Raw genomic sequence first — 19,653 nt, forward strand, 5'->3', positions numbered from 1 at the left:
TGTGTAAAAACGCATCTAGTACAGCGAGGTTACTATACATTTGATGAATTCCTCAATGACAAGGTAGATTGGAAACAGCCAGCCTCGCTCTCATCTCCCGCAAGACAGAAAAATTATTGTAAATGTTGATGTTGGAAAAGAGCAACTACTGAGTTTCTTGCCGGCTTTTCTCGGTAGAATTTGCTCTCCGAACCGGTAGTAGAGTCACTACAAACATACATACTTGACGTTTCAAAAGTGCTTATAAAGTAGGCCTACTTGAAATAAATGAATTTGAATTTGAATCTTCAAATCCGAGCACGTAAGAACAAACTCACCAAATGTCGGAAAACCGCCAGGCATTCTTGTACACTGTAGGAGTTAGCTACTGAGTCAGTGAAGCCAATCTGCTTGGCCAACTCGCAGAGGCAGCGTCTATTCGTAACGGGCACTAGGTCTTCACTGAAACAAAGTAATATTGTTTAACATTTTAAACACTTTTATTTAGCTTCACCCGATCCTAGAAGTAGAAGCGTTGATAGTCTAGTGGTTAGACACTTCGGCTTTACTATCGGGGGGCCAAAAGAAGGATATTTATTTTTCCATAAAAACTAATTCAAAATATTTTAAGTGTACTTATGACAATCCTATTGAAGTTTAAAGACAGATACGCGCATAGTACGTACGCTACGCGACTGGTACGTTTTTAAGTGAGAGGTTTCACTTGATTTTAATTTTGCATGTGATCTTTGGGCTGTACCTGCTTTTTTAGCAAAAACTATGGCAGTGGCTTCCTCCTTAGTCGTTCACTCTTGACATAGTAGTCATGGTTGACGATGATACATTTTCTTTGGCTACAGCAGCCCCAGCGATGCGCCTCCACTAGTTACGATCTTCAGCGTTTCGTGAACATTGGACTACTTAAGACTATTAGCGTTTCGGTCCCACAGAGGAGTCTTTGAAATATAGCAAGCCAAAATACCTGTAGTGCGCCTCGCATGTGAGGTGCGCGCAAAAATGTGCGTACGTATGTCTGGGAGCTTGCGCGCATGTGTTAAGCAAAGCAGCAAGACCCAATGGCTTGAGCCGCGCGAGGTGTGTCCGCCATCTTTGCTCGTCGAACTCTACCCGAAACGGCGCGTTCTGGTCGTGAGTAAGATCCAGCACCTGTATACAATTAAAACCTGTTAATAATTGAACGGATCAAACGGATGGGAACATGCTTCGCAGGGCATGCAAGGAATATTGGATAGAAGCAGGCGTTACTTTGCGGAAATCCATGATATATTATCAAAATTAAGCTTAATTTGCTATACTCCGCGAAAAGCAGGAGAATCTGTGTGGTGTAATTTATAATTGCTTCAATCCTTATACTCCACACCAAACAGATCTTTTCAATATACCCTCTACGCACGTTTCACCCCGAAACCGGAGCATCCTCAAGAGATGTTGACTTTACAATGAATAATTGTTAAGAATGTTTGTTAAGAATTGTTTCTTAACAATTATTCATTCATTTCTTAAGAATTATTCCTCAAAATTAAGCTTAATTTGCTATACTCCGCGAAAAGCAGGAGAATCTGTGTGGTGTAATTTATAATATATGCATGCAAGGAACACGTCCTAAAGTGCCACCATGTGGCCATCAACCTGAGGCGTAGCTGCTTAGCCCCATATGCCTGTAATAACTCCGCCAACCACGCCCTTCAGACCGGTACACAGCATTGCAACAATGAATGAATGAATATACTTTTATTGTACACCACAAAAATTACATAGAACAAAAGAAAAGTAGAACAACACAACGTATAGAATTTGGCAGCCTTATCGCTACATAACGATTTCTTCCAGGCAACCAATGGCGAAGTAAAAAACAGTTACAGCAAAAAGTTAGGTGGTGCATATATACATATACCCATAAAATACATATTGCATTACCTGAATATATTTACAGATAATATATAAAAATAATATTTACTTAAATTTACTTAATAGTCTCTCAATAAGTTCAAAATTTATATAAAGCTTAAAGAAAAATCCTATTACAATGTTTTAGATTACTTAAATGATAAAAAGCTTGGGTGTAAATTGCTCTAACTTCATAGCTTAATATTAATTTACTGTAAGATGGTAATAACAAAATAACTACCCAGCTAAGTTTGTTGTGTGCTCTTCTTTAGACCAGGGCACGTAACCCTCGTAGCTTTAGGTTTAAGTTGGCGAACGAAGTTATCTCAATCCCCTAACAATTATGTAAACATATAGGTGTGAAAGCTTTATAAGTGCCTGATATAGGCCTATCTCATGAATAAAGAATTTTTAAATTTGAATTTGTCTAGGTAGTCTGGTGGGAGGCTTTGGCCGTGGCTAGTTCCCACCCTACCGACGAAGACGTGCCGTTAAGCGATTTAGCGTTCCGGTACGATGTTTCGTAGAAACCGATTAGGGTTTTGACTACCATACGCCCGCTACCATCAGCAGTTACTATCAGGTGAGATTGAAGTCAAGGGCTAACTTGTAGTGGAATATAAAAAAAAACCAGCATACAATAAAATATTACTATAGCTTACCTCAACGATGGTAGAAGTTTCAGCGTTTGGTTTCGTATCGCCAACTTGATCGAGATTGCTATGACTCTGGTGTCCCATTGAATCCACTAGGCTAGTTTTGCTGGAATTGTGTGAAGTTGGACTCGAATTGCGCAAGAAGAACACTTTCTCCGCTGTCGGGTTCGGCCACGACAAAACACCCTTTTTGTCGACACAGCACAGAGCCTATAACGATGATAAAAATTAAATTTAATAGTGTGTTTAAGCAAGGGAAACGATTGGCCACCTATAAAGACATGACGAGTTTATCACAAATATAATTGAGGGAAAAGTAGATGGAAAGAGGGGACGAGGACGTCTGAGTCTGCCTGGCTGGCCCCCAGGATGGCTGCCTGGCTGGCCCCCAGGATGGCTGCCTGGCTGACCCCCAGGATGGCTGGATGGCTGCCTGGCTGGCCCCCAGGATGGCTGGATGGCTGCCTGGCTGGTAGTCTGGTTGGTTGCCTGGCTGTCTGCCTGGTTGGTTGCCTGCCTGGCCCCCTGGCTGGTAGTCTGGCTGGTTGCCTGCCTGGCCCTCAGGTTGGCTGCCTGGTTGGTATTCTGGCTGGTTGCCAAGTTGTCTGCTTGGCTGGTAGTCTGGCTTGCTGCCTGGCTGGTTGTCTGACTTGCTGCCTGGCTGGTAGTCTGACTTGCTGCTTGGCTGGTTGCCTGTCTGGCCCCCAGGCTGGCTGCCTTCTGTCTGTCAGCCTGGCTGTCTGCCCAGGTAAGTCTTTCGTAAGTGGAGAGCCATCGCATATAAACAGACTAACCACTTCCCAGGGCATGCTAGGACACGTTCTGCAACGTGCCGCACTGTGTCCATCAACCTGTATGCCTGCCTGCCATTCACCAATGCCCTATTCGGGTGTCTAAATGAAACACGTCATAGCACTGGTATTGTTTATTGTACGCACATAAACGACTGCCAATGGTGGCCAGAACGGGCCGACTCCTCGTGTGTCGTCGTACAATATTACATTTGGTGGCAACCAGCAAAATGCATTGCGCACATATGCGTCGCTACAGCTTCATCTGCCTGTAATTACATCGGCAACCACGCCCTGAAGACCGGAACACAACATTGCAATAATGTGCTTCGCGGCGGGAATAACGATGGTGGTAGTACTTACCCGGATTTTAGGTTAAGGAGATGGTGATAATAAAAATAACACCCGCCTTAGTTTTTGTAGGGTACTCAACCATTAACGGGTGACCATAACTTTAACTTTTGTTAGATCTCTACATATTTTCTGTGTAACGTAGAAATCATAAGTGCCATCTTTACGCAAAATTTTAATAAAAAATTTGGGTGATTCACTTACCGATAAGGACCCCAAAACATGTACGATATTCGCTGTCCTGGTAACCATGTCCTCTCTACCAATAAGAATGTTCCAGAAGGTCTTGCTCAAGGATCGCAAGCTCTCCATTTTGAGGTTAGATTCGCTCAGCGCTTTTATAAGCGGGTCGCTAGCTTCCTCGGATATGGAGCAAGATTTGGGGCGGGTGTATATCTGTCGCGTCTCCGACAATAGTTTGAACCTGCAATCATATTTCGTCAATTTCAATCGCATGTTATAGATGTATAAATCCTCTTAAATCACTCTGTCTATTACAGAAAACTGTATTGAAATCCGTTGTGAAGCTTATAAGATGTAAGTGTACAGTGGGAGAGACTTTTATTGATACTATAAATAATAAATAAATATACTAAGACATGTATTGGCGTACTATATTTATTTATTTATATATTTCGTCTATAAAATTTGTATTATTTTCAACAAATTTTATAATGTAGTGTAGTTTGGGGCACATCGCCATCTGGCCCCAAAGTAAGCGTAGCTTGTGTTATGGGTACTAATGACTGGTGAATATTTTAATGAATAATATAAATAAATACTTCATCACACAAACACTTTCCAGCTGTGGGAATCGAATCCACGCCCTCGGACTCAGAAGAAAGGGTCGCTTCCCACCGGCCAATCGGCCGTTAAATAAAACTATGAATGAATGAATGAATGAATGAATGAACGAATGAATGAATGAATATACATTTATTGCACACCTCAAAAAGTACATAAAAAAAGAAAAGTATAACAAAACAACGTATACAGTTTGTCGGCCTTAACGCTTCATAGCGAAACTATGTAAAGATAAAGAAGAAAAAATTCAAATGTTTGTGGAAACACTCACCTCGCCAACCCGTAGCAGTTGAGCGTCACCCAAGCGATGGGGAAGAATATCTGCAGCAACGGCACAGAAGCCGCTGCGATTTGCAGTAAGTATATCTCCGTCCAGTGAGCCGTGCCGGTCAAGCGGCACAAGTGGCGCGCCACACTGGTCGCGGCCATTAGCGATATAACTATCGGCAGTACAATACCTTCCAGAATCTTCACCGTGCACTGCGAGTATTAAAACAAATAAAGAATATAAAAAACTCCCCACTCCAATATGATGTACTTTATAGTCGAGCCGTTTAATATTCTACCAATATTGAGGGAGTTGTGAAAAAGTGTAATTCGTCATAAAATACGTAAGATGTTTAAGGGGGGGGCGGGGGCGATTCAAATCTCATCTATTCATACGTTGGAGAGGGCGGGGGTCTCGACTCTCGGCAAATATCACGCAATTTTTTTTTCACCATAAAAGTGTTTTTTTACATTTTCTGTCCCTCCCTTCCCCCCTGGTGAGATGTCGTGAGATTATATACAACCCCCTCCCCATCCCCCTATCTCACGTGAGATTTTTCAAAAAGTGGGTTTCTTACGTAAACGTGTTGGTTTGTTATTGTACAAAGACCAATGGACAAAAATATTTTTTTTTTTTTGTTTCAATCAAAAAATAATTGCGTGGTATTTTCCGAAACCCCCGTCTCTCCAACGTAAGATTAGATGAGATTTGACTCGATCCCCTCTCCCCCTTAAACATCTCACGTATTTTATGAACGCCCCCTTAGGTTAAATGCTCGACGTTAAAGGGAGGTCTCTCTGCGTGTGCAGAGAGTAAATTACATTAAATTATCTCAAAGTAAATTACTCCAACAGCAAATATAGTTAGAGGGGACATTATTAACCTCAAAATTGGCCGTTTTTAGCTTCCGCAATTGGCCAGCGTCGTGGACTACGTTCTAATGCCCGTTTTCACTAATGCTAGGCATCGCTTAATTCGAATGCCTAATGATTTAGACGATGTGTATAGAATAAAAACGTTTCACCAACTCTTAGTTGATAATTTTGGTTAGCGGTTGAAGTATGCCTGTGAATCTCCTTAGATTAGGCGCTACTTATTTAGGCATTGCCTTGTTCTTCGTTGGTGAAAACGGGCATAAATCCTTCTCATTCTGAGAACAGACCCGTGCCACGTAGTCAGCCGGTATTAGGTTGATGATACATAAATAAATATACTACAACAATACACACATCGCCATCTAGTCCCAATGTAAGCGTAGCTTGTGTTATGGGTACCTAGATGGCTGACAAATATTTTTATGAATAATATACATAAATACTTATAATTTACAGATAAACACCCAGACACTGAAAAACAATCATGTTCATCACACAAATATATACCAGTTGTGGGAATCGAACCCACGGCCTTGAACTCAGAAAGCAGGGTCGCTGCCCACTGCGCCATTCGGCTGTTCGATGATGATGAATTCGATATTACATAAAGCAGTAAATTGGCAAATCCCTATTAAAGTAAACTTTCGTTCGCCCTGTCATTAAACTCACCAAGTACCTCTGTTTCTCAAATACGGTCACAGGTCTCGCCGTTGCTTGGTTTAGGGCCAGTCTTAAGTTTTTCAAGTAAGGCGTTTCGCACATTCTATACGTTTTGTTCGGGTGCGGAGTACGCACGCGCGGTGCGCTAAAATGCTCCTTTGTCTATAATGAAATATATGGCTATAGTTGTTGATTTTTTTATGAATTAATTGGAATTAATGAATTTAAGTGCTGATAGCCTAGTGGTAAAGACATTGGCTTCACTTTTGGAGGGGCGGGTGCGAAACCTGGCAAGCACCTCTAACTTTTTAAGTTGTGTGTTTTATGCATTCAAATATCACTTGCTTTAACGGTGAAGGAAAACCACGTGAGGTAGCCTCCATGCCTATGAGTTCTCCATGCTATTCTTAAAGGCGTGTGAAGTCCACCAATCCGCACTTGGCCAGCGTGGTGGAATAAGCCCTTAAACCTTTTCAATGTGGGAGGAGACCCGTGCCCTGTAGTGTGGGTGTGTGTGTAGGTAATGGGTTGATATGATCAATCTTGCGAGATGTTATGTATTTTACTGCATAGCAATTCTAAGACCATGCAGACTGACCGGTGATGGGTTAATTAGATAAATGAATTCAGTTCCTCCTACCTACTCCTATGTTCAAGTGTATCCGTTGTTCCGAGTCTCAAATATTCAAGTTAAAATTAAACAGCTTATACCTACTATACAAAAATCCTATTATTATTAAGGTACCCAGAAACGATAAAAAACTGGGTATTAGTCGCTCTGACTTCATAGCTTAATTAATTGACTGTGAGATGGTTATAACAAAAAAAACCCTAGCTTATATTGCTGTGGCCTCTTCTTAGGGCACGTTTGGAGCCTTAGGAGGGTTTAGTAATAAGTTAACAAATGTCACCTCACAATAATGTAAGCTTATGTGTACAAGTGCCTGTGATAGGCCAACATGAATAAAGAGTTTTCGAATTTTAAATTTGCACACCAAATTTTTTTTACCTGTGACCCTGATAGGAAGATCTGACCAAAGAATAGTTCCGGGTCACCTGGCGACAATCCTTGGCAATGCCCAGGCACTTCCTGGCCTGGTCTGAGCACGATTATGTCTCCTTCCACCAACAGCGCCCACGGGAGGTTTACTATAACACCTGAATCACAATAAATTAATCAATGGTTTTTTATTATGAAATTATTATTATGAATAATTAGAACAGTCAGCCTTTTACGGCCTTCCTGGCGCAACGGTAAGCGCTGTGGTTTTAAGTGAGAGGTCTCAGGTTCGAACCCCGGCGAGGGCTATTCGTGAATTTATTATTTCTGCAATTTTCTCTGTTCTAGTCTGGTGGGATGCTTCAGTCGTGGCTAGTTACCGCCCAACCGACAAAGGCGTGCCGCTAAGCGATTTAGCGTTTTGGTACGATGTCGCGTAGAAACAGATTAGAGGTTTGGGTTTATCTTAGACTGCATCATCATTTACCAGCAGTTGAGATTGCAGTCAAGAGCTAACTTGTAGTGAAGTAAAAAGCCAGAAGCCACTTTAAAAAAAAACCAAAACAAAAAAAAACTAAAACAAATTAAAAGATTTAGATTGGTTGTTAAATGTTAACAATTCATCTACATTTACACAGACTTTTTTATAATTTTTATTAGTGTTTTTATCTACACTTGGAGGAATTATCAATTTTTATAAATTTAAAATACAAATAAAAATTTCGGAACCGACAGGATTTGAACCTGCGACTCTCGGGCAATCGAGGCCTGAGCGCTTTCACCAATTAAGCTACGGCTCTCCTACCGTCGAAACTGATGTGATAGGCATGTACTAATTTCGGCATCGACGGTAGGAGAAATCCTGTCGGTTCCGAAATTTTTTATATGCATTTTAAATTTATAAAAATTACACCGACTTATCACAAAACTCAATACACTCGCACATGATCTTCCATGCAAACACATCGAGATCAGGTTTAGCTTCCAGTAGCCGTAGTATAAGATTTTCTCGCTCGCAATCGAGGAGTCGTTTTCGCTTATAGCGTCTAACTCTATAGCGTCAAAGTAAAATGTTCTTTATTTAAGACGCCCATAGAGTCGCCAATCTCGTTCTTCTGAGTTTTCTTTTACAAATTTTCTGTCAAAAGCTCTAGCTAAAGAATTGCAGGCAAATATGATTAGTTTTTTTTCCCTATATTAGCGGCCAGGTATTAAACCTACAACTGTACAAATACGTTGTATGTTGGCTCCCTTAAATAATTGTTTTTTTTCAGTTCAATCCATTATTTTTAAAGTGAATTTAAAACTTAATTTTCTGTGAAATGTGAATTTGTTGTTCTAGCGGCAACAGAAATACATTAGCTGTGGAAATTTTAACTGTCTAACTGTGATTGACAGCAGAGTCTTTGTAACAGGGTCCACCATCCATCCATAGTAACAATATAGACTGCAACTCACCACCCACCTAGTGGTGATTGCAATCAAAGGAAGGGGTGCAACTGTAGAAAAAAAAAACTAACAAGTTTTAGCATAAAAATAAAATTACCATCCCTGTATGTCCATTGTAAGATCACACATGGCGAGAAGGGTGCACATAGGTGTGGGTAGTGATGTTCTTTCCATGAACACTTCTTTACAGCTCTATCTAGAGTTTCTGTTGAATAGAATTCATAAATTCAAAACATTATCATCATCTCTGTACTGTCTTGTACTGCCTTTGTTCATTGATTGATTTCATCAATAGCCTATTAGAGCCAACTGCTGGACTTTGGCACAGTCCTCGTCACACCCAAACATGCAACATTCATAGACCATCTAGCACAGCTAGCATGGGAAGGAGACTTTGTCTTCTTTCTCCATGGAATGGATAAAATTTGATAAAGATTGACAGTTTACAGATTAACTGCTGGACAAACACGGCTGGTCCCGTGCTGCATAGTATACAGTAGAGCCAATCACATATTTTGCAATGCAATTCATAGTGCGTGCACACCATGAGACTGATTGGTATCCATTTTGAATGACTGTTTGTTAGAAAAGGCGTTTTTATCGTTCACTGTTCAAACCCCTTTAAAAAATTGTGTTAACCCATGTTACAGTAGATAAAGCAATTATATTTCTTACCTAATACCTTCTTGACACGATATGGAATTTCATTTCTGTACAAATATTCTTCATTCGCTGCTATGCATATATTAATTACAAGTAAGACAAATAAAAATAATGCCTCCCATAATAAATATCCTTGCGCTAAAAGGGTTCCTCCAATTAGATATGTGAGTATTAAACATATTATATTAATTATTGTCACAGTGTAAGCTATTCCTGATACTAGGACTTTCTCAGATTTCAATGATATGATGTTCCACAGTATACAAATTCTGAAACAAATCAACATATCCTTTTAAGGATAGGCAGGGTGATTACGTATCTCGCGACAGGCGTATATCTTGCAATCACTGCTGTCAAACGTCACTTTTCCATACAATAAATAAACAAAAGTGACGTTTCACAGCAGTGATTGCAAGATTTACGCCTGTCGCAAACCTGTCGCGAGATACGTAATAACCTTGCCGGTTTGTAGAGGACTAAGTTGGTACAATGATGAAACACCAATTTTTGTAATGCGATTTGCCTGCATGGAAATGTGAATCTTGACAGTACATGACCCAACAGGATGTGTTGTGTGTAACCTACGAATTCTATCGCTTCCACGTTAACCCCAGAACACACTTCATTCAGCTTACTGCTCTTTTCCTGCTCCTCTGAATATAAATAAAGAGGGTTCAAGTGCCCTAATTTTGCATGAGTTTGCATGTACTTTAAGGCACCAATCTGCAAAGGATTGGTGCTCAATGCCCATATCATATGTACATCTGCATGATGCATCTGACTAGGCTGATGTGTAAGTTTTCAAACTAGTTTACTACTTCCATGAAATCAAAATCTTTTTGTTTTTTTTATTTGTCTACCTTTTGTCTACCTGAGATAAGTGGACTATTGTCAGATGTAGTATTTATTTGTAGGTTTGGGTCATCACATCCATTGATGTAACATCCTCTTTAAAATAAATTCAAATTCAAATTCAAAATTTATTTATTCATGTAGGGCTATCACAGGCACTTATGAAGCGTTAATACATATTATATGTTTACATAATTGTAAAGGGATGGTGATACCTTAGTTCCCCAACTTAAACCTAAAGCTATGAGGGTTCCAAATGCACCCTGATCTAAGAAGAGCCCACAATAAACTTGGCCGGGTAATTTTTTTTTTGTTATCACCATCTTACAGTAAATTTATATTAAGCTTTGAAGTTAGAGCAATTCACACCCAAGCTTTTTTATAAAAGATAATAATGGTTTATGCTATTTTAGCTAATTGTGTCTTATGTAGGCAGCTTAGGAATTTATGAGACTGGTTTTATAGCATTCAAGTCAAGTCAAATTCAAGGCTGGAGTTGTACTTACTTAGCCCACCAATGGGCTTGTGGCTAACACCACAATTAGTATCTCTTTACCAGCTTAATAGATTATTCATTACAATATTTAAAATAAATAAAATATATAAAATTAATGGTCTCCACCAAATTACTGGATCCTGATTCTGTACTGTATCAAAATCTTAACTGAACACTGAATGAATTGGTTTGTGTTGTGAACTTTAACATTGGCATTAACCATGGCTATGAGCTTTTACCTCATAAACAGGTACCATTACAGACAAAGATATATATTTTCCAGTATACCGGAAGGCAACAGTCCTAATGTGATATTTTTATTAATTCATAAGTACACCAATATTCCTACTTTTATTAAATTACTAACTACTGCCCACAGCCTTTGTCTGCGTTCATTTGAGCTTTATACAAAGCTGTTGATAAAAAGTATCCTGTGTTACTCTCCATCCTTTTGACTAACTCTATGCCAAATGTTGAGCTGATTGGTTATTCCTTTAGGGTGTGAAGAAAGGACATACAAAAAAATAAACACTTTTGCATATATAATAATAGTAAAGATTGAGCACAATATAGTATTGCTTTGTAGTGATAGGTTACTTGATAATATTAAATAATAATAAATATACACATCGCCATCTAGCCCCAAAGTAAGCGCAGCTTGTGTTATAGGTACTAAGATGACTGATGAATATTTTTATGAATAATATACATAAATACTTAGAATATACATATAAACACCCAGACACTGAAAAACATTCATGCTCATTACACAAACATTGTCCAGTAGTGGGAATCGAACCCACAGCCTTGGACTCAGAAAGCAGGGTAGCTGCAAACTGGGCCGATTGGCCGTCCAATAATCATATGTGATGGAAATTAATGAGTAGGTCTAGATTGGAACACACTAGCCTATGGATATGGAAATGGCTATTCACTCTTGGCTTGTAGGTACTCAAGGTTTATGTTGCAAACACTGTGACACATCAGAAATATGGATATAAAACGTTCTATACCTATTGATTGAATAACAACCACATAAAGATGCACCACCCGCCGTTCTTTCACTCACAGTGGTAGACCGAAAAGGAAAAAAACAAGATGCAAATACACATTCGCGCATAAAGTGCGTAAGATAAGCATAGAGAAAAACAGTCCTGAAAAGTTCGCTAAATTACTGATAAAACACTGCATGACGCTTAAAGATTTGCTAGCCGAAAATTGTCAGAAGGAAAAATTCGGTACGCAAATGAACTCTTATAATTTACATAGTATAAATAAAGAAATAAATACTTGCCCCATGCGATTTTGTAATTTATGTTCATCTATTACAGAACCAATGTCATTTCTCAACTTCATTAAAGCGGCCTTCGTCGTGTATCCTTTATCATGATGAATGTTGTCTTCCATTATATAAAATTATATTCACATATTCTTAAAATAATCTTAGAAATTTAATCGAATTTTTAAAATAAAAACATTAAAACGTCAAATGAGAAACTGTTCTTCCGCTGTGAAACTTCAAACTAGGTACGTACTGTGAAATGTGAGACCCCTCAGTGACAGTGAAATATCGATATATCGATATACCAATATTTTTTATTTAAATCCTGTATAAAAAATATGTCGAAAACGATATTTTCCCTCACTGAGTCAAGGAAAAAAATACTGTAATTTAATTTTATGAAAAAGAACAGTTTCTTCGATACGTCACAATTGAAATTTTCTTCTGCTTTTTTTGGCTTATAGGTGTGCCAAGTCGGCACGTTGTATTTCGCCAATGTCACGTATACTTGGAAGATCCACAAAGGTGATTGTCAAAAAGTAAACATAAATATAGCACTATACTTTTTATAAATCTTATAGAATTCCAAAATAACGCGTTCGTAATGGAGTGTGGTCTTTGGTTAGTGTTATAATTCAAAGAAATGTTTTATTATAAATCATAATGGGATATATTTAGAGCTTAATTTTGTTAGATTGAATATATATACATACAAATTTTACATAGCGACTAAAAACTATAATAAGAAAACTTTGGACATTTAATGGACGGGGACTATTGGGAGGAAGGACGTATTGAAATTTTCTATTATTTGTTCATTGATACTTTTGACGTTGCCATATAAACGAACACAGAACAAGTCTATATGTATTAAAACATTAGTAATTAAAATAAAAACTTTCAATCCTTAGATACAGGACCTTTTCAGACTTCTCAAACCTAATTCGATTACATAGTATAGATGAAATACAAATGGTTGCTTGTTCAAAGGTTTTGAATATTGCGATATTGAAATTACAGCACTCGAATTAATAATTATATGCATATATAAGGTACCAAAAAATAGTAATATGAATGATTTTCAATTAAAGCGTCTTTTACATTATTTATCTAATAAAAAAAACGAAAACAAAATTATTCTCTGTGGTGATTGGAATTTGAATGTTTTAAAACCTACAAAACAAATAGATGAATTACACGCTGTTCTTAGAAATTATAACATGATAATACACGTTAATACTCCCACTAGACAATAATCATGTTTAGATCTTTTCATTAGTAACGTTTATAATGCTATAGACACAGAAAATTAAAATTAATCTGAAATTCTGTATTCCATATAGATTTGAATACAGGAGAGATTATTGTGAAGATAATATTTCAAAGTTTGTTACTTGTATATCATCTATTTCATTTTCTGATATTTATTACAAAAACGCCCTTGAATCATATAATTGTTATTTTTTATGAGCTTTCTCAACAATAAACGTAAGAAAAACTATTGGTTAACCAAGGGTATAAAAAGATCATGTACTCTAAAACGAAAACTATACGTACACTATCTTAAATCAAGTTCTAACAAAAAACTCAATAAAAAAAATATGAGACTTTTAAAAACAATTTGAAATCCTGTATTCTTAAAGCTAGAGCAATCAGTAATAACCGATTTATTAATAATAGCAAAAATAAATGCAAAGCAGGATGGAAAGTGATAAAGGATGTGACATCATGCAATAACACTAAGCCTGAATTTGATAAAATTGCTGTATCAGGTATAGAATATACCGATCCAACAAACATTTGTGAGTTAGTTAATGATAATTTTATTGACATCTGTACTAAAAACAGGAAAGAAACAAAAACTTTTTTAAAAAAAATCACACACATTCTATGTTTTTATCACCAACTATAGTCCTTATGAGATTTATAAAAAATAATCATGACACTTAATAATACGTACTCAGCTGGTTATGACTTGACACCGTTTAAGCTCTCAAAAAGAAAAAAACCCCGATTTTGAAACATTCTTCATTGCTGCTCTGTTTCTATTAGTCATAGCGTGATGATATAATCTCTATATCCTTCTTTGATAGATGGGCTATCCAACACTGAAATAATTTTCCAAATCAGCCTCGTACCTGAATAAATCAGCCGTTTAGTTGCGGTGTAGACAAATGACTTAGATACCGACTGCAGCGCCATCTGTCGGGCTGATTTGTGAATCTAAACCAAAGGGTGCATAAAAGAAGTCCAGCCGTTTAGTAGGAGTTAAGTGACACACACAGTAGAATAAGATATATAAAGATAGATAAGCACCCAGACACTAAAAACATTCACGTTCATCACATAATCATCGTCCAGTTGTAGGAATCGAACTCACGGCCTTAGACTCAGAAAGCAGGGTCGCTGCCCACTGCGCCAATCGGCCGACATTTTAGATGATGTTTGATGACTGACAGAATACAAAATACATTTATCTACTACGAATATAAAGGTCAACTTATACGGTCAACTTTGATAAAGGTACTTACCAGCTTTTCATTTTATTTCAATACTGTGACTTGACACACTTGACACTTGGTTATTGGTACCGGTAAGTCTAAAATATTTTTAATATCAGAGTGCCAAGTGTGAGATTTTGTACCAAATTTACTTATTCGAACGTGTAAGCTAACTAAGATTTATATGTTGCCCGCGACTTCGTCCGCGTTTGATTTTGTTTTTGATGTGGCATTCAATTTAGTTGTAGTTCTAAAAAAAAGCCTTAAAAAGTGAAAAATTTAAAGAAATACGTATATTTACGGTAGCCTCACAATATATTTATAACAATATAGTATTTGTAAGACAACATATTAGTCTTTATAAACAAAAAGTGGATATAAACAGTCGACTTACAAGAAATGGTCATAAATTAGTGACATCTGCACATCGTCTGCGAAAGGTGCAGAAGGCATTTGTGGGATTGAGTATACGCTTTTATAATATGATTCCTAAAGTAATTTTGGACCTACCAATGCATAAAGAATGTGTTAAAACACATTTATTACAGCGAGGTTATTATACAATTGATGAGTTTCTTAATGATAAGGTTGCTTGGAAGCATCCGGCTTAGCTTTCACAAGATAGAAAAATGAATGTTAAAATGTAAAATGTAAATTTCTGATGTTGGAAAAGAGCAACTGGTGAGTTTCTTGTCGGCTTCTTCTCGGTAGAATCTGCCTTCCGAACCGGTGGTAGAGTCACTACACACGGACAGACTTGACGTTTCAAAAGTGCTTGTATTAGGCCTACTTGAAATAAATGAATTTTGAATTTTGAATTTTTGACTTTTAAAATGAGGGGTTTGCTGCTGTCCGCTGAGGAGTTCTGTCCTCTATCTCCAACCACATTCATCAGATCTACACAAAGTTTGGGCAAAATTAAACACATGTTATAACCTCTATAGTACAAAAATAATTATTTAAATCGGTTATAATTTGTCGTAGTTTTGGTGTAAAATCGTCAAACACTTTCATCCCCTCTCCCAAAGGAACCGAGCTTAATGCCGGGATATAAAGTATCCTATATTACTTCTAACACTTCCAAGAATCTATACTTATAATAAAACTGTAACTGGAAGATTTCTGTACATTTAATATTTATTGAAAATTTTGACCGGAGGGGGATTTTCTTTATAATCCATACTGAGTCCAAAACAGATTTTTATTTAATTTTTGTCTGTCTGTCTGTGATCACATCAAGTAAAAACTACTGAACGGATTTAAATAAAATTGGATATAGTGGTAGCTGATATTTCAGGTCAACATATAGACTACTTTTTATCCCGATAAACAATAAGCTTCTTCCGGGAAATGAGATGAAATTTTTTATCAATTTTACTTTATAGCTCCGGTAAATTTGAACCGATTTTAATAATTATTTTTTTTATTTGAAAGTATCAAGCATGTATTGTGAAATTTTAATGAAGATCAGGTAAAAATTGTCGGAGATGAAGGACATAATTCATCATAGGTAACAGCGAGTCGCAAGGCATTTGGGACAATGATCGAATGCATGCGTACCGTCCTACTTATATTATTTGTGAGTATGGATGTATCAGTGGATGGGTGTATGTATGGATGGATGGACACGGATAAAGTAATCATTATTACCTACAAAAAAGTCCGGGAGGCTAAATGTCTAACGGTTAAGACACAATAACTGTTTTTTGTTATAATTTGTCAATCAAAACGCGGGTAAAATCTTAAGATGGTGACGTTCCTATCAGATCCTTATCCAAATAAATAGTTTTATAGTTAAAATTGATTATGTACCTGCAAATTCCTCTTTAAATTATTCAAATTGGACCTATTGTTTAGACGTTACGACCGGTATAAATGCTAAAAGATATTAAATCCGATAATAACCGATTTGATGCAGACGAAGTTGCGCGAGTCAGCTAGTATGTGTATAAAGTTTCATGAGGATCGGTTAAGTAATTTTTGTGTGAAAGCGTAACAAACAAACTTACATTGACATTTATAATATTAGTAGGGATAGGGATAGGGAAGAAGGGATCTATTAGCAATACTATGAAATCGTACTCACTAGATGTTGCTCTTCGATACCATATAAAACGTAGTTAATTTTCTTGCGATCGAATAAGTAAACGTACATTCGTTTATTTATTCTATCGCGAAAGTATCACACTTGGCACTCACTCGTAAATTAATAATCGCAATTCTCTTTACTTCTTTTGGAACATTTTGATTAGTACAAAACGGCTCAATTTAGTATGATGGAAATTGCCTGCCAATTTTTGGGGGTTTTACTCAGACTATAGGTCTTACATAGGTGGTCGGAAAAACCGAGAGTTCGAAAAGCTTATCGGAAGTCGAACCCGCCGGACGACGCAAAATCAGATTGAAAAAATATCTTAAAATATTATGTGTAACTGTTGTAGGTCCATCCTGGTTGGGGAGCAATTCTAATAATCAATTTTCCTGCTTTTTTGTATTTCAGGTTTGAGAAAAAGTGGAATGTGATAATCAAAAGGTGTAAAGGACAAATCTACTATGGCAGATTTAACTACGAGGATAACGCGAAAGTTCCAGCTTTACATTTGGTGTATGGTGTTTATAAGTTTGCCATGCTTATCTGCGAAATGCTTAAATGTCGATATTTCAGTGAATCTGTATCCAGAAGGTACCTTAAAGATTAAGTATGGTGAACCATTGGAGTTATTTTGTGTTACAGACAGCAATTATTCAGCCAGTGATATTCACTTCATAAATGGCCGAAATAATAAAAATATGGACTCTGACATAGTGAACAGTACTACACGGAGGTTATATATTGCAATGCCCGAGAAGCAATTAACCACATTCTATTGCCGTAATAATAAAACAAAAAAAGTATGTCTAGCTCGAGTTTTAGTGGATAGTCCGCCAAGTGATGTAACTGATTTCAACTGTATATCTAAAAATGTAGATATATTAAATTGTTCGTGGACTAGACAACCATCGTTTAGCATTATCAGATACACTTTAACTTATTCTGTTAATACCCTTCCTGTAAATCCGCCATGTGTACCTACACAGATTGAATCTACAGTGTACTGTGTATGGAAGACAAATAGCATGCCTAGATATAGGCAACAAGAAGAGACTCAGTTCTTTGATATGACTGCTTGCAATGCAGTTGGCTGCAACAGCCAGAACTTCACCGTAGATCACTTTTCCATTGTTAAGCCGGACAGTCCATATGAATTAAAAATACTTAAGTATGGTACTCACAGTGTTTATCTAGAATGGAAAATTTCTCATAACATTGTAGATTTTTTGAGTTGTGGTGTGGACCATATAATACAGTACCAATTAGCTAAGGTGGATAACGGAACACACTTTCGTACTGTAGATACCTCAAATTTACCTGCAAGAAACAGAACATATAGATTTCATTTAATGGATTTACCATATGCTCATATGCAGTACGATTTACGCATTTATATCAAATCAAAAATGGCAAAATCTAGACAGTACTGGTCTGATTTTGCATATAAACATTTCACTACATTAAGTGAAGAGCCAATGAGACCGCCGACTATAATTTCAGGAGCGTTTGATCAGTATACTCGTGGTAACGAATGAGTTATAAATGTTTATTGGCAGGAGATTGCAGAAATCGAAGAGGGTGGTCCTAATTTTAAATACTTGGTATTGGCAGCCCAGGGTAACCTGACTCAAATGATTCACCATCGTAAAGGGATGTATCTGTCATTAAATGCAACTCCCAATGCCTTAGATATCACTGCCTGGTCATCCAATGTAAATGGCTCCTCTCTTAACAGCAGTCACATATATATTCCATCGGAAAAGGATACTCACTACTTAAAGGTGAGTTATTTTACGAAAGTGGTTTATGAAAATGGAACTTACGAGTTGTCGTGGGATAGTGTAAAAAATATAGACAATTATACACTTTTCTGGTGCGAACACAATGGCAATCAGATATGTAACGGTCGAATTGACTTTGCTGTTTTAGACTCCGGAAAGACTAGGCATATTATTGACTTGCCATTAGAATTTAAGTATCAGTTTGCGATATCCGCGATAAGTGGTAAGAATAGTGGCGGTATGACTTGGGCGAAAATATATAAAGAGTGTAATTGTTCACTTTGCATTCATACTGATCATCGAAATAATAAATAATGATGTATTAGGCTGGTCTCACACATATTTCCACACATTTGAAAAGAGCGGATCAAACGGATTAATATCAATTCTACTTCAATAAACACTTTTGCCTGTGTCGGGAATCAAGAAACAAGATGCAAAAATTAAGGATTATGAATTCAGAGAGACATTCCGGCCATGTAAGGTCAGCTTGAAATTCATGTTACCGTCACTTCAAAATTGTCATGAGCTACAGAATTTAGCTATTTTCTCAACAAATTGCCTATTGTTTTTTATCATACAAAAAACATAATTTAAAAACAACAGTTGTATTACATAAATGTACCCAACACATATTTTGTATGAAGGTCCTCTATCCTCGCCACCAACTAGCTATTGCAGTTGATAGTAACTTACTATTGCAATTGATGTAACGAATAGCTGTTACTTATAAAAAACCATGTTCAATAGACGCGCCATCAGGCAAATCAAGTTGTAATGATCTTTTAAATGAGCCATATCCAATATTATTGTCTTTTATCGAGAAAATGTAATTAATGTAATGAATGTGTATGTCTTACCTTCACAAATAACTTAAGGATGTACCTTTTACATTTTTTATAAATTAATTTAATATTGAACTATCTTTTAACTAATATTTTTGAGTTGAGTTGTTTTTGACGTGACAACGTCTTATAAATTGGTTTGCCGGGTGACACTTCAAGAAACTGCGTTACGCTCCGCTCACGTTATGCGCTCACAATGAGAGCGAGTGAGAGGCACGCGTCCCTTCCACTCGGGCATGGTTAGCCCGCCTAAGAGCGAGAGAGACAGACATAAAAAGTGAAAGGCACGCGTCCCTTTGTAGTAAACGCTGTTTCATTGTACGCAAATGTATTGCAAGTTATTTGTATGTGTAAAGGTAAAAATAAAATTTTGTTAATATGAAATTCAGTGCGAGATTCT

The 19,653-nt window shown here is 37.1% G+C and overlaps 2 protein-coding genes across 8 annotated transcripts in view; one reads left to right on the top strand and one right to left on the bottom strand.

Annotated features, from left to right (window-relative positions):
- LOC120629195 (transmembrane protein 94) overlaps positions 1-12,216 on the bottom strand; it is a 44,457-nt gene extending 32,241 nt beyond the window's left edge. For 6 of the 7 annotated variants that reach the window (XM_039898044.1, XM_039898043.1, XM_039898042.1 and 3 more), the window contains exons 1-10: positions 12,047-12,216; positions 9,417-9,673; positions 8,839-8,946; positions 7,302-7,450; positions 6,302-6,454; positions 4,761-4,969; positions 3,890-4,109; positions 2,550-2,753; positions 962-1,146; positions 318-441 (exon numbers count right to left, since the gene is read on the bottom strand). In XM_039898044.1, coding sequence (XP_039753978.1) covers positions 318-441; positions 962-1,146; positions 2,550-2,753; positions 3,890-4,109; positions 4,761-4,969; positions 6,302-6,454; positions 7,302-7,450; positions 8,839-8,946; positions 9,417-9,673; positions 12,047-12,159 — 1,722 coding nt within the window. In that variant the 5' untranslated portion in view covers positions 12,160-12,216. Of the gene's footprint in view, positions 1-317; positions 442-961; positions 1,147-2,549; positions 2,754-3,889; positions 4,110-4,760; positions 4,970-6,301; positions 6,455-7,301; positions 7,451-8,838; positions 8,947-9,416; positions 9,674-12,046 lie in introns of those variants that run through there. The other variant, XM_039898045.1, reaches the window with a different exon arrangement.
- Positions 12,217-14,575: 2,359 nt separating this feature from the next.
- On the top strand, positions 14,576-18,664 carry LOC120629541 (cytokine receptor-like). Its single transcript, XM_039898499.1, has 2 exons — positions 14,576-14,627; positions 17,036-18,664. Exon 2 carries the CDS (start codon positions 17,089-17,091, stop codon positions 18,160-18,162), a length of 1,074 nt encoding a protein of 357 aa, XP_039754433.1. The 5' UTR covers positions 14,576-14,627; positions 17,036-17,088; the 3' UTR covers positions 18,163-18,664.
- Positions 18,665-19,653: the final 989 nt, after the last annotated feature.

This window comes from Pararge aegeria, chromosome 14 (genome assembly GCF_905163445.1).
Source record: "Pararge aegeria chromosome 14, ilParAegt1.1, whole genome shotgun sequence".
NCBI lineage: Eukaryota > Metazoa > Arthropoda > Insecta > Lepidoptera > Nymphalidae > Pararge > Pararge aegeria.